Below are 18457 nucleotides of genomic sequence, written 5' to 3'. Positions count from 1 at the left end.
CATTAGGTAAAAGTTGATAGCATGGAGTGACTTGTCAAACCAACAGTTTGGCACCTTGAAACAGAAACCTCAGTGATGTTTGTCACCAATTTGAAACTTGAAAGAATGAAGATAGAAGTGATTGACTGTAGTGTTCAACTGAAGGTAATTATATTCATGCCCCCAATTTATTTCCTTATAGCTTTTCACATAGTGGGGTCCCTGGGGGAGTGGTAGGTATTGTTGTTAGTTGGGCACCACACTGTGACATGGTTGGCAACAAGGGACGAACAGAACTGTGGGGAGGAGAGGATGATGAGTAATTTCTACTGACCGCGACTGTCCAGGTAACACCAACAACCATGAGCGGACATTTTTCTTTTTTCCTTTTTTTTTAACCTGTATTGGACTGGGCAAAAAAAAAAAAAAAATGATGTCCCTCTGCACCAGCCGATTTTGGATTTTTTTTCTGGCTAAAAGGGCTTTATACGTCAATATAAGATCCCCGGCACTAATAAAAGTAACCACCAAAGCTCACCTCCAGTGATCCTAAATCAGTGTTGGAAGCATAGTGGAAAAATATCTGAAATTGGCAAGATATTTTATTAGCTTCCATTTTACTTTGGTAACTTGCAATGACTTCTCAATGCTGAATGACCTAGATCTACATCACAGGCGTTTTAGAGGGGACGTATATCTATGTCACTAATGCAGTATGGCTTAATGGATTATCATGCATTTCCCCAGATGTAGCTTTAGTAAGCATTGGTGGTACGATGCAAATAAATAGGGGGTGTCATCTGACCAGGCACATACCTCCCACCTCCCTACACATCTAACCAAGTGCATAACGTCCCTTACCCTTACCCCTCACTGTGTATAACACACAGATAATAGGTTTCATTGCAATCTCAGAAAATTTCTTTTTTTCATTTTCAGTATCAAGAAAAAAAAAAAAAAACTTAAGACACAGAATTCTACATATGATATGGCACCGGTCCAATATAAGGCACATAACTATGTGACATTTCATGACTCTATAGCAAATAATTTTGATTTGTGGCTTGAGATTACTTGCTCAGGTCACATTGAAATCTCAGATATTTTTTTCAACAAAACTACAGTAATCCCTGTACTATCCGGACGCCACTTTCCAGACTCCCCACTTACCGGACATTGTGGGCCTGGACCTTCAGAACCCAAAACTGGCCAAAAAAAAGAAAAACTCCCCCCAAAATCCGAATTTTCTCCCACCTGTAACTTGAAATTGCCGTGCAGTGCTGTGCAGCGCCGAACAGCTGTTGTTTATGCACGGCCCATTCACCCCTTCCTTCCTCCCCTTCTCCCCAGTTACCACCTAACCACAGTCGAGGGTAGATGTTCATCACAATGGATGCCTCACGTGCTTGTTTTTGTGAATAAACAGTGAATAAACTGCAGTACCTCGCCACTAGACCACATGGGAATTTACAATGTAGTGCAGTGTTAAGAAATCAGAATTTAGAGTGCAAAGGATTAAGTGAGGCGGTTGCAATCTGGCGGTTGAAACTGACATGGCAGGCATGGCGCAATTAAGAACAGAATGCGCAGTGTTAAACAATTATAACTCACAGTGCAAAGAATTAAGTGTAGTACAACACTGGATTATTTTATGTGCTTCAAGAGCATTTTTACCACTAACAGAGCCTTAGAGGAGGTGGCCACAGATGTGTGGTAAGTACCCTGTACACTGCTAAATATTTTCCATAACCACATCTAATTCCTCATTCTCTGGTTCCTTTTCATTTATTTCATGCTTTATGTCCATTATTGGTGTGAATAAGATGTTAAATAGGTTTAAATAGGTGCTATGCATGTCCGGTAGGGAGTTATTTAGGTGGCTTTCAAAGTTAGGCTGGGTAAAGGTCCGTAAGTACCAGTCCTGCAGGCAGGGGCCCACTTTCCAGACGAGACCACTTCCCGGACATGCCTTTGGCTCTATTATATCAGATGGTGAAGGGATTACTGTACTTATGACACAGCATGCTATCAATAGGCACCAGTTCACTATAAGACACATAGCTATATGAAATTTCATGACTCTGTGGTTCATACTTTCTGAGATTTGCTCCGACGAAAATCTCTATGCCCAGCTGCCCAAAGCTACAGATGGACAGCCATGATAACAATATCCTCCTCTGACTGCCAGGTGGAGGGTAAATAACTATACCCTCCTCTGACTTTGTCAGGTTGTTGGTTAAAACTTAATAACTTTAATTTAATATTTCCAACAGTGAACATAAATCAAATATAGCTGTAACAGTTCTCAAGCTAATATAGTTCTGTGTTCTAACACCCCACACCTTGTCTGATAATACTCCCACTCGCTCGTTTTGCTCACTAGGTGGAATAACAAACTATGTGTATTGTTGTTGTTCTTGATCAACTCCAATATGTCTGGCCAAGGGACCCAGCAACTGCATGTAAACAGCAGCCCCTGCAGGGCCGTCCCGTGCAGTGAACTGATGTCCCCTTGAGGCTGACAACGCATTACTAAAGCGAGAAACGAGGAAAAAGGTAGAGGTGGACGTCTCGTTTGCGTCTCTCCACACAGTTAACAAGGGCACCATAGCAGGCTTCACTTCACCCAGTTATTTGCTTACGGTATGTGATTACCATTCAGTGCTGTATATGGTTTCCTGTGCTACTGGACAACGTTAGGCTTATCACTCAGTGTAGTGCCACTTAAAGTGGAAAGTTAAATAATAAAAAATGACAGGAAGTAATGGAAGAAGTAGGAGAGGAGGGCAGACACAGAAATAAAATGAGAAAGGGGAAGGAAGTAGGAAGCACTACCTAAAGTGAGTGGATGGTGGTAGCTACCACCTATCACCATAAATGTGTATGTAAACTCATATACAAAAAAGTAAAAAAAAAATGTGCAGATGGATACATCAGTAAGGCAGAACCAGGATTCCCAGGGTTTGAATGTTGTGTGAGTAATTTAGTGATTTATTTCACTGCCCATACGTTTTGACATTCTCTCTCTCTCTCTCTCTCTCTCTCTCTCTCTCTCTCTCTCTCTCTCTCTCTCTCTCTCTCATGGATCCTGTCTCATCCCATCATCAGGTAAACAAAAATAGTTACGATGATGAGGACAAACAAAACAATCGAGTAAAGAAGGAATGAATGAATAAGTTATAATAGAATGAACCTAGTGATAAATGATAAAAGATGAAATTCTGCAGCCTTAGTTCACGGAAATATACCATCACTTTAACATCCAGGGTCTTTGATTAATGACCTGGCCCAGCAGCAGGCAACATCTATACTCAGTGACCGATGTTCATCATGGTAGGTTTTCACATTGAAGGAGGCACTATAAATGCACTTCAAAACAATTACAGATATACTCAAGTGTTTTCTTCATAAAATATATTTTCATCGTAGACTGTGAATTTATCAACTTTTATAAATAAGTAAAGCTTCTTGTCTTTAAACTTGGCTGAAAATAGGTGTACCGGATATAACGTAGATTTATCTTCTTATGTCTGGCAACCTCCACTGGAAAACCTGACTCCTCCCCACAACCCCTTCCTCCCCCAATATCCTACGGCCTCAGTGTTGTCACAAGGCACTCAAAAACCTAAAAGTGATTCTATATGAAAGCAAACTAATTTCATATATTATGTTAGCGACAATAGTGAGTTTAATATGATGTAGATGATGCTGTATCAAAACAGAGCTATTATACTTGTCCTGACCCTGACAACCAATGTCACTGAGGGTGAGGGAGAGGGCAAGATGGAGGGAGTGAGGTGTTACAAAAATCGCAGTTGCCATCAGCTTTACATTGAAGGCGTGGGAGTAACATGACTCGGACCTTATCCTAACTGTGTTACTTCAGTTAGGGGTTTAAATCTTATATTTCTAATTATAACGTGTGTTTGACAATGCCACTGTTGGAAAATAGACGCTTGCCTACAGCTCTGCTCGTTAGTGGCCATATGTAGAAACTAATTGCTAGGAGGAATGGAGGGTCAAAATTTTTGTCTTATGCTTATGAATCACAACTGATGAGTCCGCACCCCACATAGAAGACTACAGTAGGTAGAGGTTAGATACGCTCTGTTTTGTTATGTGCGTCAGCATTTATCGTTGAACATTGCGGCTCTTCTTACTCATCGCATTCCAAGGTCAAATCAGTGTAGGCTATTTCGCTGACATACTGTTTATTATGTTCTTCTTTTTCAAATTCGAGAGGTTAAATAAGCCATAATTAATCCATTTACTACTAGTGTTCTTTTAACTTAAGAAAAAAATATCTGGTATGAGCCCCAATAAAATTAAAAAGACGTCCTCTGGCTGATGGGAGTGCAATACAGAAAGGAAATACCTGAGGTGTTGCAATATTTCCAGAGGCAAAGATATTGTTGCCTTGTATGTAGCCAGTCATTACTTCCCATTCAATCAACTACAGTACATTAACCAAGTAGTCAAAGTTTGGCCTGAGACTACAACTCATACACATTTATACACAGCTAATACTCTTGAGGGATATGTCTCCATTTTCTTTGCACCTTGCCATCTGGAAGGACTCTGATGAATATATCTGTCCTGGCATGGTTCTGTCCGTCATAGGAAGGTGGCAGCTTACTTGTGGTCAATGGGTCTGCTCTGCCGGACTGACCGGGATAAAGCAACAATAAAAACAACGGCAACTCACCTGCAGTGAATTCTGGCGGCCGTAGTTGACCATTGTGGAATTGTGGTACCAGAAGATGTAGACGGGGGGCGAGGGGGCCTGACGAACCTCACACTCCAGAGCCAGCCTTGACCCTTCCTCTATGTGCACCTCACTGGGCCCGCTCAACACTGCCTTTGCCTCTGGGAAGGGAAAGAAAGATGACTTGGGATTATCTCTTTGAATCCAGTGATATACTATTCTATATTTGTTTTTTTGGACAGATTAAACTTTCAAAGAGATTTGTATTATGCACTTTTTACTCTAACTTGGCTAAAATTTTACATTTCCTTAACTGAATTAATGAGCTGTAAAAAGAGATTAATACAAGAATACGATGCTGGTCACGAAGAAGCGCCATAGAAGCCATGTAAAGTCATCGTACTGTCTTTTGTCACGGAGGTATTGGAAATTAGATGTAAATGGACATAAATCAAGGTCAAGTTAAGGTACAAGCACACAAGTGAAGTGGTTAATGAAGGCTCTATCTATTCCTTCAGTCGTAAAGTATTCCTAAACTGAAATGCAGCGCCCGGTGATCGCACTAATAGAGGGTATAATGCTCCATCGATCTGAAGAATGTAACTCCTTGAATCCAGTGACATTTCCTGTTTCTTTATTACCTTCCCCAGATGATGGTATGTTACTTAGACTAAACATTGAGACAGACGTTGCCTACAGCCTTAACCAACCTACTCGGTACCAGAGCAAAATAATACAGTATATCGATAAAAATTATCTAGAAGTACTAAATTATCTAGAAGTATGTGGAATAACTGAAACAAAATGGAGAGGAGAAAGTGTGAGAGAATGGGAGTATGGATGAGGTATATGTGCAGGAGTAGGTGAGAATGAGAGGGCAAAGGAAGGAGTATGTATAGTTGTGAGTAAAAGATGGAAGAGGAGCATAAGACAGTATGGATCAGTTGGGTCAAGGATTGTGTGGGTAAAGTTGAAAGTTGGAATACAAATGTGGGCGATTGTGTGTGAGTATGCGCCAACGCAAGATCGTGCTAGAAGAGTGAGAGAAGAGTTCTGGACAAATGTAGAAGTGTGCATGGAAAAGTTTGGAAGGAATGAGAGAGTGTTTTTGATTGGTGATATGAATGGTAAAGTTGGGAATGTGAAGGTGGATGGAATAGTTGGTGAGTGGGGTGTGCCTGCTGAGATAGATGAGAATGGGAGTGCGTTAGTGGACATTTGTGCTGGGAGGGGGTTGATGATAGCCAATACCCTCTTCAGGCATAAAATGATCCACAGGTATACATGGCGAGTGATGAGAAGGGTGGGTGGTGAACTGAATGAAAGGAAGGCAATGATTGATTATGTGTGTGTGGATGAAAGGATGCGAAGATGTGTAATGGATGCAAGAGTTTATAGAGGTTGGGGGAGTGGACTTTCTGACCATTGCTTGGTGGTGGCCAGAATTAGAATTCAAGTAAGATGGAGGAATAGAAGAAAGGAAAGACGAGAGGAAGGAGTAGTTGCAAGGAGAGTGGAAAGGTTACAAGAGGATGAGAAAAAGGCAGAGTATAAGAGAGAAGTGGAGGAACGATTGGGCAAATATGAATTGAAGCAGATGGGAGACGTGGAAGGTGTGTGTAGGATATTTACAGAAGAAATATGTGCAGCATGTGATGTGGTGTGTGGAAGGAAGAGAAGACGGAGGGGGGTGCAAGGAACAGCGTGGTGGACTGAAGAGGTGAAACAGGCTGTGGCACAAAAGAAGAAAGCATACAATGAATGGATGAGAAATAGGGGCGTGGAAGAAGTTGAGAGGCGGAAGAGAGAGTTATATGTAGAAAGAAAGAGAGAGGTGAAAAGATTAGTAAGAGAAAGTAAGAAGAGAGTGGATGAGGAATTTGGAAGGAATTTGAGTGTAAAGTGGAGGGACTGTAAGAAAATGTTCTGGAAAGAGGTGAAAAGAGTAAGACAGAGTGGAAGTGAAGTTAGCAGGGGAGTGAAAGATAAAAATGGTAGATTACTAGTGGAGAAGGGAGAAAAAGTGAGCAGATGGAGAGAACACTTTAAGGAATTGTTGAACGTAGAGGATGGAAGTAATGAGAGTATAAGTGGCTGGGGAATGGCTGGGAGAAGGAGGGAGGTGAGAAGACAGGAAGAAATCAGCAGGATAGAAGTTGTGGAAGCAATGAAGAAAGTTAAATCGGGGAAAGCCCCAGGAATTGATGGAGTGTGTGGTGAAATGTTGAAGCATGGGGGAGAGATAGTAGTAGAATGGATGTGGAAGATGTGCAGATTGGCCTAGGAGGAAAGTAGAGTCCCGGAAGATTGGAAGTCAGGTATAATTATTCCCTTGTACAAAGGAAAAGGGGAAAAAGAAGTGTGTGGTAATCATAGGGGCATTTGTCTTCTTAGTATAATAGGAAAGGTGTATGGTAGGATACTTATTAACAGAGTTAGAGAAAGAACAGAGAAATTAGTTGGAGAAGAACAGGGAGGCTTTAGGAAGAGAAGAGGTTGTGTAGATCAGATATTCATTCTTAGATCTTTAGTGGAAAAGTTTCTAGAGAAGGGAAAGAAGTTGTATGCGGCTTTCATGGATTTGGAGAAAGCATATGACAGGGTGGATAGAGAAGGATTGTGGAAGTGTTAAGAATATATGAAGTAGATGGGAAGTTGTTGAATGCTGTGAAAAGTATGTACGATGGTGCGAAGGCTGCAGTGCGTGTGGATGGTGAACTAAGTGAATTTTTCTCTTTGAAAGTTGGATTGAAACAGGGATGTGTCATGTCTCCATGGTTGTTCAATCTGTACATGGATGGGGTAATAAAAGAGGTACAAGGTAGGGTAATGGATGTTCGAGTGGCCCTGGTGAGAGAGGATAGTGTTTGGAAACTCCCTGTACTGTTGTTTGCAGATGATACTGTGTTGTTGAGTGAAGACGAAGGGGAGCTGCAAGACTTGGTGGATGAGTTTGGGAGAGTGTGTAAGAAACGGAATGTAAAGGTGAATGTAGGGAAGAGTAAAGTGATGGTCTTTGAGAGAGGTGAAGTCAGTGAATGTACAGCGAGGTTGGATGGTGAGGAATTAAAATATGAGTACGTTTAAGTACTTGGGTAGTGTGATGAGTAAGGATGGAGGTTTAGAGGGTGAAGTGCTTGAAAGGGTACAGCAGGGAAGAAAGGTTGCTGGTTCTTTGAAAGCAGTGATAAGAAACAGGGAAGTGAGCATGGAAGTGAAAAAGTTACTACATGACAGTATTGTGATACCAACTCTAACGTGTGGAAGTGAAGCTTGGACGTTGTTGGAAGGACACAAGTCAAGAGTGAGAGCAGTGGAAATGAGTTACGTATTTAAGAGGAGCCTGTGGAGTCACATGGAGAGACAGGCTGACGAATGAGGATATAAAGGAGCGTTGTTGTGTTGATGTGGATGTGATAGGAAGCGTTATGAGGAACACACTGAGGTGGTTTGGCCATGTGGAGAGGATGGAGGGTGAAAGACTGACGAAGAGAGTGTATGTGAGTGAGGTGGAGGGGGGAAGAGGGAGGGGAGGCCGAGGATGATATGGAGGGATGGGGTGGAGAGGTATATGAGAGAGGGGGGTGTGAGTTGGGAACAGGGCAGTGAAATGGCGGGTGACAGGGCGACTTGGAGGCGATTTGTTTGTGGCCACCCCAAACGGGATTGAGGCTTCTGGCAATAGATAGATAGATAGACTAAGGAATATCAAACGAAGACAAAAAAAAAAAAAAAAAAAGGTATTTGACCGCCGAAAGCACCATGCATTTGGTAATTTATGATTGAATAATCTGAGAAAGCTGTCCTCTTGTTTATCACTATTAATAATGGTTACTGCCCCATACACCATCGAACCATACACCATCACACTATACACCATTGCACCACATAACTTTGCACCATACACCAATGGACAATATACCATCACACCATACACCATTGCATCATATACCTTTGCACCGTATACCATTGCACAATACACCATGGCACCACATACCTTTGCATCATACACCATCGCATCATACACCATTGCACCATACATCATTGCACCATAAACCATCGTACCATACACCATGATACCATTCAACATTGCACCATACACATCGTACCATACACCATCACATCGTTCACCACCGCAACATACAACATCACATCATACACCATCACACCATATACCATCACACCTTACACCACCACACCTTACACCACCGCACCATACACCACCGCACCATACACCACCGCACCATACACTATCACGCCATATATCATCACACCATAGGGTACACCATCACACCATACACCAGCGCACCATACACCACAGCATCACCCACCATTGCACCATACACCTGTGTAATGGCTTCATAGCGCGTCACTCCAAAATCAGTCACGTCAACCATTCCGATATAACACACCAAATTCTGCACAATTTCCCATCTACCGTGCCAGGTGTTTGGGTACTTTTGGGGGACACTGTTTGTCACTGGTTAAACGCAGTATTTTTGTGGCTTCAGTGAATTCGCAGCGCCTGATCGTTATCAATTTATTATGCATATTCAGCCTCAAGAGCCGTTTTGTATGTGATTGATGCAAACTGTGCTGATAGTATACTGTCATAAAGGGACGCCTTCTTTTGGTGGCACCAATATAAGTGGGAGACGCAACTGCCTGTTATACAAACGTCCATCAGCGTCTCTCTTATCCCAAGAGATGCGGACGGTAGACCTTGGGAAAGGAGCAGCTTAAGCCTGCAGTCCACCGGGTTCACATTTCGAATGGACCTGGGACTACAAAAATAACTACTAGCCTGATACTTCATAACATACAAAAACTGGAAAATATATTGCAAAAGAAGGCGCATTAGAAGGTCTCTTATGCCAGTGATAATAGAGTCCTAATGCTCATTGACAACATGAGGGTAATAAGGCCGACAGTCATGTTTTGCAGTAGTTTCAGTGCAGTTTGTATGCAGATCAAGAATGCAGTAGAAACCTCCCTCTCTCTCTCTCTCTACATACATACATACTGTACATGCATACATACATACCTCCTTACAGATCATTCTCTTACATTCCCTCCACTTTACACTGAAATTTCGTCCAAATTCCTCATCCACTCTCTTCTCTCACTCACGAATCTTTTCACCTCTCTCTTTTTCTCTGCATATAACTCTCTCCTCTGTCTCTCAACTTCCTCCATGCCTCTGTTTCCCATCCACTGACTGTATGCTTTCTTCTCCTGCACCACAGCTTGTCTCACCTATCCATTCCACCATTTTGTTCCTTGCACCCCCTTACGTCTTCTCATCACCCCACACACCAACTCACATGCTCCAACGATTTATTCTGTGAATATTTTGCACACACCTTCCACCTCACCCATCTGCTCCAAATCATATTTAACCAGTCCCTCCTCCTCCTCTCATATATATTCTGCCTTTTTTTCTTCTTCTTCCAACCTTTCTACCTTTGTTGTATGGACTACTTCCTCCTGTCCTTCCCTTCTTCTATTCCTCCATTGCATTTGTACCTGGACTTTCACCACCATCACAAGGTGATCAGAAAGTCCACTCCCCCAACCTCTGTATGCTCTTGCATCCATCACATACCTTCTCATTCTCTCATCCATACACACACATAATCAATCATTGCCTTCTGTTCATTCAGTTCACCACCCACCCTTCTCATCACTCGCTACGTATACCTGTGGCACTTGTTGGCACGTAGGGAACACGTATTAATTGATTTCCTGGTTTACAGGAAATCATTAGGCTTGCCACTTAATGCAGAGGTACCCTGGAATAAAGTACCACTACACTGAGTGGGGGTGGATGGTGGGGGCTTTGAACAACCAAAGTAATAATAATAATAATAATAATAATAATAATAATAATAAAAACAACAATAATAATAGCTTACACTTAGGTATAATTCATTTCTACGTTGTTCAGACGATATCGATCAACCTGTGTTTACGATGTCATTATGACTCTTCAAACTTCTCTGTGTATGAAATGGGTCCCTGCACGTGTCTGTCTTTCCGTCAGTCTCGGCATTTTGTAATATTAGGTGACTGTGCGTACTTCATTAGTTGTATTAACCTCGTGTGTAGTATACAGTGAAGGGTTTGAGTGAGGTTTGTGTTGTCCTGTCTCGTTATGTACAAGTATTCTATTTTTTTTAACCTACTGGCCCTTACTCGCACTACCGCCCCATACAAATTGTGTGTGTGTGTGTGTGTGTGTGTGTGTGTGTGTGTGTGTGTGTGTGTGTGTGTGTTGGCACAGGAAAGAGGAGACCATTATACCAGCCCTTAATCAATGTGATATCGACAAGCCTGACATCGCCGCCGCTTTAGCCTGGGTGTGTTGGAGTAGCACTGTTGGCTCTGGTACAATGGCCCCTCTGTGTTAAGTGGTTCCTGCTGATGTAGATGATTAAGAATCAATGGATGGTGGACGCTGGTAGGTCAAAACACTACCTAAGTTTGTCTTCACCTGAAGTTGTTTTGGTGCTGGTGCAGAATAAACTGAATTGTTTTGGTGTGACTGTAACGCTGACCGGAGTTCTTTTGGGTGTTTCGTTGTGCATGTAGCTTCCTTTGAATGAAAAACTGTGTTGGTATTTTTGTGTGGATGTGACGTTGACCAAAGTTGTTATGGTTATTTTGGTGTGGGAGAATCATTTCTTGATCGTACATGAAAGTAGGTGTACCACTGACTGACGTTGTTTGGACGCAGATGTATCACTGAAATTTTCGTATGCGTTTATCCTTGACTGACGTATTGGTGGGGTGTTTCGTTGGCTGAAGCATTGGTGTGGGTTTTTCGTTGACTGAAGTATTGGTGTGGGTGTATCGCTGACTGAAAATGTTTTAGCGTAGGACTATCACTGATTGTAATTATTTTGAAATGGACATACCGATCACCGAAGTTGTTTTGATGCAAAGTATGTGCTTCGCAATCCAAAGCTGTTCTGCCTCGGTGTGAATGCAGTGCAAGTGAACCTGGTAATGTAATGGAGCAAAGCTGACCTTAATGGATAAGACTGGCCCCGATTTTTTTTTTTTTTTTTTTTTTTTTTTTTTTTGACTAGGCCTGAGTGAGTGTGAGGGTCCCTGTATGGACCTACTGTAGATGGACCCAAACAACCCGGAACAAACTTGAACAAACATGAATGGTCCAAAATGCACATGATGGACCTGAACAGAGTTAATACACCATCAATAAACATGAATAAACCAAACTGGTTCTAAATGACCTTGAACTGACCTTTGTGGATAAAATTTGGCCTAACTAAACATGAAAGGAAAATAATGGACGGTGACTTCTCTGTCAGGGACTGAACATTGCACGTATGTCCAATAATAATGAAGGTAACAGTTTCTGATGTGACCTGAATTGTTACTCTTGTTCCCTTACATAATCCACGCATGATAACAGGTCATTTCAGTTCTTATTCTCGTGATAGTTAATCAAACTGACAGTCTGCCGGCTATCATCGCTTCGTGCCTGTTTATTTCCATGTAGGCTACCTAGAAATTTAATACTGATTTTGACCTAAGGGATAAAAGAGCGCAGAATATATCATGAAACAGGTATTGGTGTGTACTGTCACGAGCAAGACATCACCGGAACACAGTTTCTTCCAGAACTGTTTTATTGTTATTTGTACTGCTGGTGGTGGTTGGTGACGACCATCATCCACTCACTTGTTATAGTGCTGCCTATCTTTTCCTTGGGTGATTCTGTACTCAGTGAGAAGCACTTCAAAAAATCAATTACAAACCTGGATGATAACATACAATTATATAACGAGGCAATGTTGAGCCCATTATGGTGCCTCTGTTAACTGGGTGGAGATATGCAAATGGGGCGTCTATTCAGAAACCAAATCTCCATTCTCTTACTACTACTACTACTACTACTACTACTACTACTACTATTACTAGATAAAAACATCATGTAGGAAAGGTGTCAGCTACCATTATCATCTTTATTTTTATCTTTACGCACCTTGCCTCTTGCCTGGTGTTCCTTTCCCACGTAGCGCTGTTATACTTGCACACACACACACACACACACACACACACACACACACACACACACACACACACACATTTTCAGACATTAATACTCTGCTGGGGAGGACTTCCAACTAAAAGAACTGTAAGGACTAGAGAGAGTTTGTTATACCCCATCTCTCTCTCTCTCTCTCTCTCTTGCTAGACGCCTTAATCCCGTAAGGGGTGGCCACAAACAAATAGCCTCCATGTCGCCCTCTCCCCCGCCATTTCATTGCCCTGCTTCCAGCTTACACACCCCTCTCTCATATACCTCTCCACTCCATCCCTCCATCTCATCCTTGGCCTCCCCCTCCCTCTACCCCCCTCCACCTCACTCACATACCCTGTCATTGCAAGAAAATTCTCCTAAACTGAATAGACTAACCCGAAGGTGGCAACAATGAGATAAAAATGACGTCGTAGTAGTAGTAGTAGTAGTAGCAGCAGTAGTAGTAGTAGTTGTTGTTGTTGTTGTTGTTGCTGTAGTTGTTATTGAATACCCCCGAAATCGAAGTTTGTATTGAAACCAATGTTGAGGGAAAGGATGTTTGGATATTTGGGTTAGGTACATTTGCCAACCGAAGATTAGGTCCCTCGGCGTTAATGGCTGTGTCACATGTACGAGTAGGTACTGCCGTGGTGAAAAACCCTGTCAGATGAAGGAATAATCAGGGTCAAAAGTTGTGTCGCAAGAGTCAGTGGTAACGAAGGAATGTATCTTCTGCCAACACTGACTCTCCAACACAGTTTCTGACTCACACTGTTTAACCGCAGACGGCTCAATGTACAGTACAGTACTATATCCCTTTTGTTGGGCTGGTTGTGTTCATATCTTGCATCTGGGCTTGAATTCTAACATATTTTTATATATTACCTGGTCAGAGCCATCACCTCATAAGCAGGTCATTCATAAATCTAATATCTTTCTACATCAGGAGTGTCCAATAACATCAGCCTGAGAATGGAAGTGTAGTACTTTCATTTTTTTGCAGTTGTACTGAACATCCTTTAACTCAGGCTCTCTGACACAAATTTTCACCCCAGCTGTATACTCTATACCCATGTCTGTCCTGGCCGGTGAGGTGTAGCCAGGGTTTATAGGCATTCCTATGTCATATGTAATGGTTGGAGATATATATTGATTATAGGCACCAGTATGTTTCTCATTATCACGATGTGCAGTATGTAGTGTTTGCTGGAGACATACACAGCTTCTTACTAGGAATGTCAATTCACATGATATATATCAGCATTCTCGTTGCCCCGGACCATCAAGAATGTCAGGACACATAATGTATCCCAAATAATCTCTTTTTAGTTCAGACGATACAAGAATTTCATGATACGAGCAGTTTAACCAACTTGAGGCAGTTATCTGACGTCATGGAAACTACCCATGGAAATCTACCAGACACTAAATCCCCACCGAACCGCATATATTCTCAGATTTCGGAGGGCATAGTCAGAGAGCTCAAGAGAACGATCGAAGACAGAAGCTAGGAGATAGCGTAGCTAGGTTTGCCGTCACGCTACGTCAGGTGTCCATCAGATTTCGATATAACTGTGTACAATCAACTCCGTAACCCAATAATGCCTATAACTCACGTCACCGACGGTACAAGATAGACACTGAGGCCAGTGAGACAGAGTGGTACCTACCCTAAAAAGGGCTTTCCAACGTCTCACGATTTTATCAATAGCTGCCCACGTTAATCTCCACTTCCTGAGCTACGATTATCTACAAGGGCAGCACTAGCAACACTAGTGGCTGCTGCGATCTACAATACAGCTACGATACATCTACAGTCTCTATCTAATTAACACCTCGGCTACATCTTTCAACAGATTTAACAGAACTAAAACCTGTTCTTCATTGTTAGGGTTCTTGCACCAAACATGTGATTGATAAGAAGTGCAAGGGTCCTATCAACGTTCAGACACGGATATTGCTACAGCTGTAACCCGGTACATCTGTCGATCACATTTTTCGAGCAAGTGTGGCTGCACCCTTATGGTGCTAATTCGAAGCATTACCTGAAAACACAGAGAACAACTTACACTGACACTGTTATTCGTGCAGTCTAGAAAAGCGTTGAACTACTATACACCTTTTACTCTCTACACTATGAATGATGAGTTTTATCAATAAATTAACACTAGAATACTATGCTACTCGACAAGAAGTGCTAAGGAAAGGATGTTGAGCTGTGTATTATGCTTGTTTCTGACACTGAGCTGCTTAAAACAAGCTGCAAAATAGGAGAATCTGGGACAGGTGAAGATGAAAAAACTATAACAACAGGTCTTTGTTCCGTGTGAGACCATGGGGTGGGATTCTCAGTCATATTTACGATCAATTCCCTGTCGCAACTTAAATATGTTTTTACAGGAAGAACTAAGCAGGAGATGATATTGCACTCCTTTTCTCAATGTTCCTGCAAAAAGCAGTTATAAGCCTGCAGTAATTTTCATCTCGTAACTATCTATCTATCTATCTATTGCCAGACGCCTCAATCCTGTTTGGGGTGGCCACAAACAAATCGCCTCCAAGTCGCCCTGTCACCCACCATTTCACTGCCCTGCTCCCAACTCACACCCCCCTCTCTCATATACCTCTCCACCCCATCCCTCCATCTCATCCTCGGCCTCCCCCTCCCTCTTCCCCCCTCCACCTCACTCATATACACTCTCTTCGTCAGTCTTTCACCCTCCATCCTCTCCACATGGCCAAACCACCTCAGTGTGTTCCTCATAACGCTTCCTATCACATCCACATCAACACCACAACGCTCCTTTATATCCTCATTCGTCAGCCTGTCTCTCCATGTGACTCCACAGGCTTCTCTTAAATAACACATTTCCACTGCTCTCACTCTTGACTTGTGTCCTTCCAACAACGTCCAAGCTTCACTTCAGTACGTTAGAGTTGGTATCACAATACTGTCATGTAGTAACTTTTTCACTTCCATGCTCACTTCCCTGTTTCTTATCACTGCTTTCAAAGAACCAGCAACCTTTCTTCCCTGCTGTACCCTTTCAAGCACTTCACCCTCCAAATCTCCATCCTTACTCATCACACTACCCAAGTACTTAAACGTACTCACATTTTCCAATTCCTCACCATCCAACCTCGCTGTACATTCACTGACTTCACCTCTCTCAAAGACCATCACTTTACTCTTCCCTACATTCACCTTTACATTCCGTTTCTTACACACTCTCCCAAACTCATCCACCAAGCCTTGCAGCTTCCCTTCGTCTTCACTCAACAACACAGTATCATCTGCAAACAACAGTACAGAGAGTTTCCAAACACTATCCTCTCTCACCAGGGCCACTCCAACATCCACTACCCTACCTTGTACCTCTTTTATTACCCCATCCATGTACAGATTGAACAACCATGGAGACATGACACATCCCTGTTTCAAACCAACTTTCAAAGAGAAAAATTCACTTAGTTCACCATCCACACGCACTGCAGCCTTCGCACCATCGTACATACTCTTCACAGCATTCAACAACTTCCCATCTACTCCATATATTCTTATCACTTTCCACAATCCTTGTCTATCCACCCTGTCATATGCTTTCTCCAAATCCATGAAAGCCGCATACAACTTCTTTCCCTTCTCTAGAAACTTTTCCACTAAAGATCTAAGAATGAATATCTGATCTACACAACCTCTTCCCTTCCTAAAGCCTCCCTGTTCTTCTCCAACTAATTTCTCTGTTCTCTCTCTAACTCTGTCAGTAAGTATCGTACCATACACTTTTCCTATTATACTAAGAAGATAAATGCCCCTATGATTACCACACACTTCCTTTTCCCTTTTTTCCATTGTACAAGGGAATAATTATACCTGACTTCCAATCCTCCGGGACTCTACCTTCCTCCCAGGCCAATCTGCACATCTTCCACATCCATTCTACTACTATCTCTCCCCCATGCTTCAGCATTTCACCACACACTCCATCAATTCCTGGGGCTTTCCCCGATTTAACTTTCTTCATTGCTTCCACAACTTCTATCCTACTGATTTCTACCTGTCTTCTCACCTCCCTCCTTCTCCCAGCCATTCCCCAGCCATATAACTAAGTTATATATATATATATATATATATATATATATATATATATATATATATATATGAAGTTAGAACATTGGGTCTGGTTAGTACCTGGATGGGTGACCGCCTGGGAACACCAGATGCTGTTGGCATCCCTACGTGTCAAGTGGGGTTGGTGGAGGATTAGTGCCCCTTCCTGTAAAACAATTAACTCTAAGCCCTTGTCCACCCCGTTTGGGATACATGGCGTCTGGCAATGAATGAATGAATGAAGTTAGAACAGGAGACAGAGGAAGATTTGACAGCCTCCATGTCCTTCCTGCAAATCAAAACCTGAGTTACGACAAGGTGTATGGATCGTAAGCGTGCTAGTATATCACGATCCCTGCTAGGACTTACTGTACTTTTTCTTAAGGGCAAAGGTAGAAGGTCAGCGTGACATAAGGCACACGACTTTACCTTACTGGTGCGAATACTATATATCCTCGTTATGACATCTTTGTCGTGTTGGAGTGGGACGCCTGCGTGTGCTGGCACCGATATAAGTACGCAGCTTAACAGTCTGATTATAATGTACCGAGGCACTTCCATATTTCCTAAAAGGACGAGGGTGAACTGCGGGAGAACAGCAACGTAAGCCTGGAAACGTTTACGTGTCAGATGAACCTGAGGCTAAAACAATAACAACAACAGCAGCAACAACTACTACTATTGCTACTACTACTATTACTACTACTACTACTGTTACTACTACTACTACGTCACCATTGTTGCCACTTTTTGTATTATATCCTTAGTAAATTACCGAAAATTCTTTGATAATTACTATTATGACGATTTTATTCATTTTTGAAAAGAGCTCTCGTATTGAAGAAATTGCTAAAGGCAATTAGCTCTTCCAGTTAGAAAAACTCATCCTAAGGTACCAGATATTTGGATAAAGTTTTAGTAGTTAGAACAAATCTCTGACTTAAAACAATGATTGACTGTTCTCAGCACCCAGATTCACAAAAAACACTTTAGATTAGTTTCCTCTTCCTAGTCAGCATTGAGTTAGCAGGAGAAACAAAAGATAGGAAAACTGTAGATTCCCCTTACATTATCCTTTCTGCTCAAACAAAGCTAAGTAGCCTAAAATGAAAAAAAAAATCATTCTAATATTCGTTTTGAAGATGAAACGTTGATATTGTACTAGACATTGCAGAAGGTTTTGAAAATATCTGAGATTAATCTTTAACTTCCAAACGACCCTCAGATAGTTTCTATTTGCATTTGCTGTGCCTTCTGTTCAATATTCAGTCCGATCGTTCTGTACCTGTGGTTGTGGATAGTCACTGTTCTTTTTTCTTAAACTGTTATCAGTGAAGATCCTCAACATTTCATCCTTATGGAAGCTTGCTTCCTTCTTCTCTTACGTTGCTTCTGAGTTGTTCTTTTATAACTGTCCACTCATAAGCTACTGGCTGCACCTGTCACTTCTTCACCTGCTTTTCACAAAACTCAATAGCCACTTAATCAAGCCTTAAAAGCACAAAATTAATTCCTCATTCATTCATCTGAATTCAGTCTTCCTCATGACTATCCCCATACCTTGAGGAACATAACAATCTTTCCATTATTTCTCATCATTCTTGGTGTTCTT

General features: G+C 42.0%; 1 protein-coding gene across 1 annotated transcript in view; it reads right to left on the bottom strand.

The window, feature by feature from the left end:
* The window catches only part of LOC145391153 (lachesin-like), a 78234-nt gene that overhangs the window by 37691 nt on the left and 22086 nt on the right, over window positions 1–18457 (bottom strand). The window contains exon 6 of the mRNA XM_080265831.1: window positions 4685–4845. Within this exon, the coding sequence (XP_080121957.1) occupies window positions 4685–4845 (161 nt within the window). The remainder of the gene's footprint in view (window positions 1–4684; window positions 4846–18457) is intronic.

This window comes from Coenobita brevimanus, chromosome 17 (genome assembly GCF_032717465.1).
Source record: "Coenobita brevimanus isolate Jiangsu-jjx chromosome 17, ASM3271746v2, whole genome shotgun sequence".
In the NCBI taxonomy this organism is placed as follows: Eukaryota; Metazoa; Arthropoda; class Malacostraca; order Decapoda; family Coenobitidae; genus Coenobita; species Coenobita brevimanus.
Note: the sequence above shows the minus strand (reverse complement) of the source record. Positions and strands in the feature narration are given on the sequence as shown.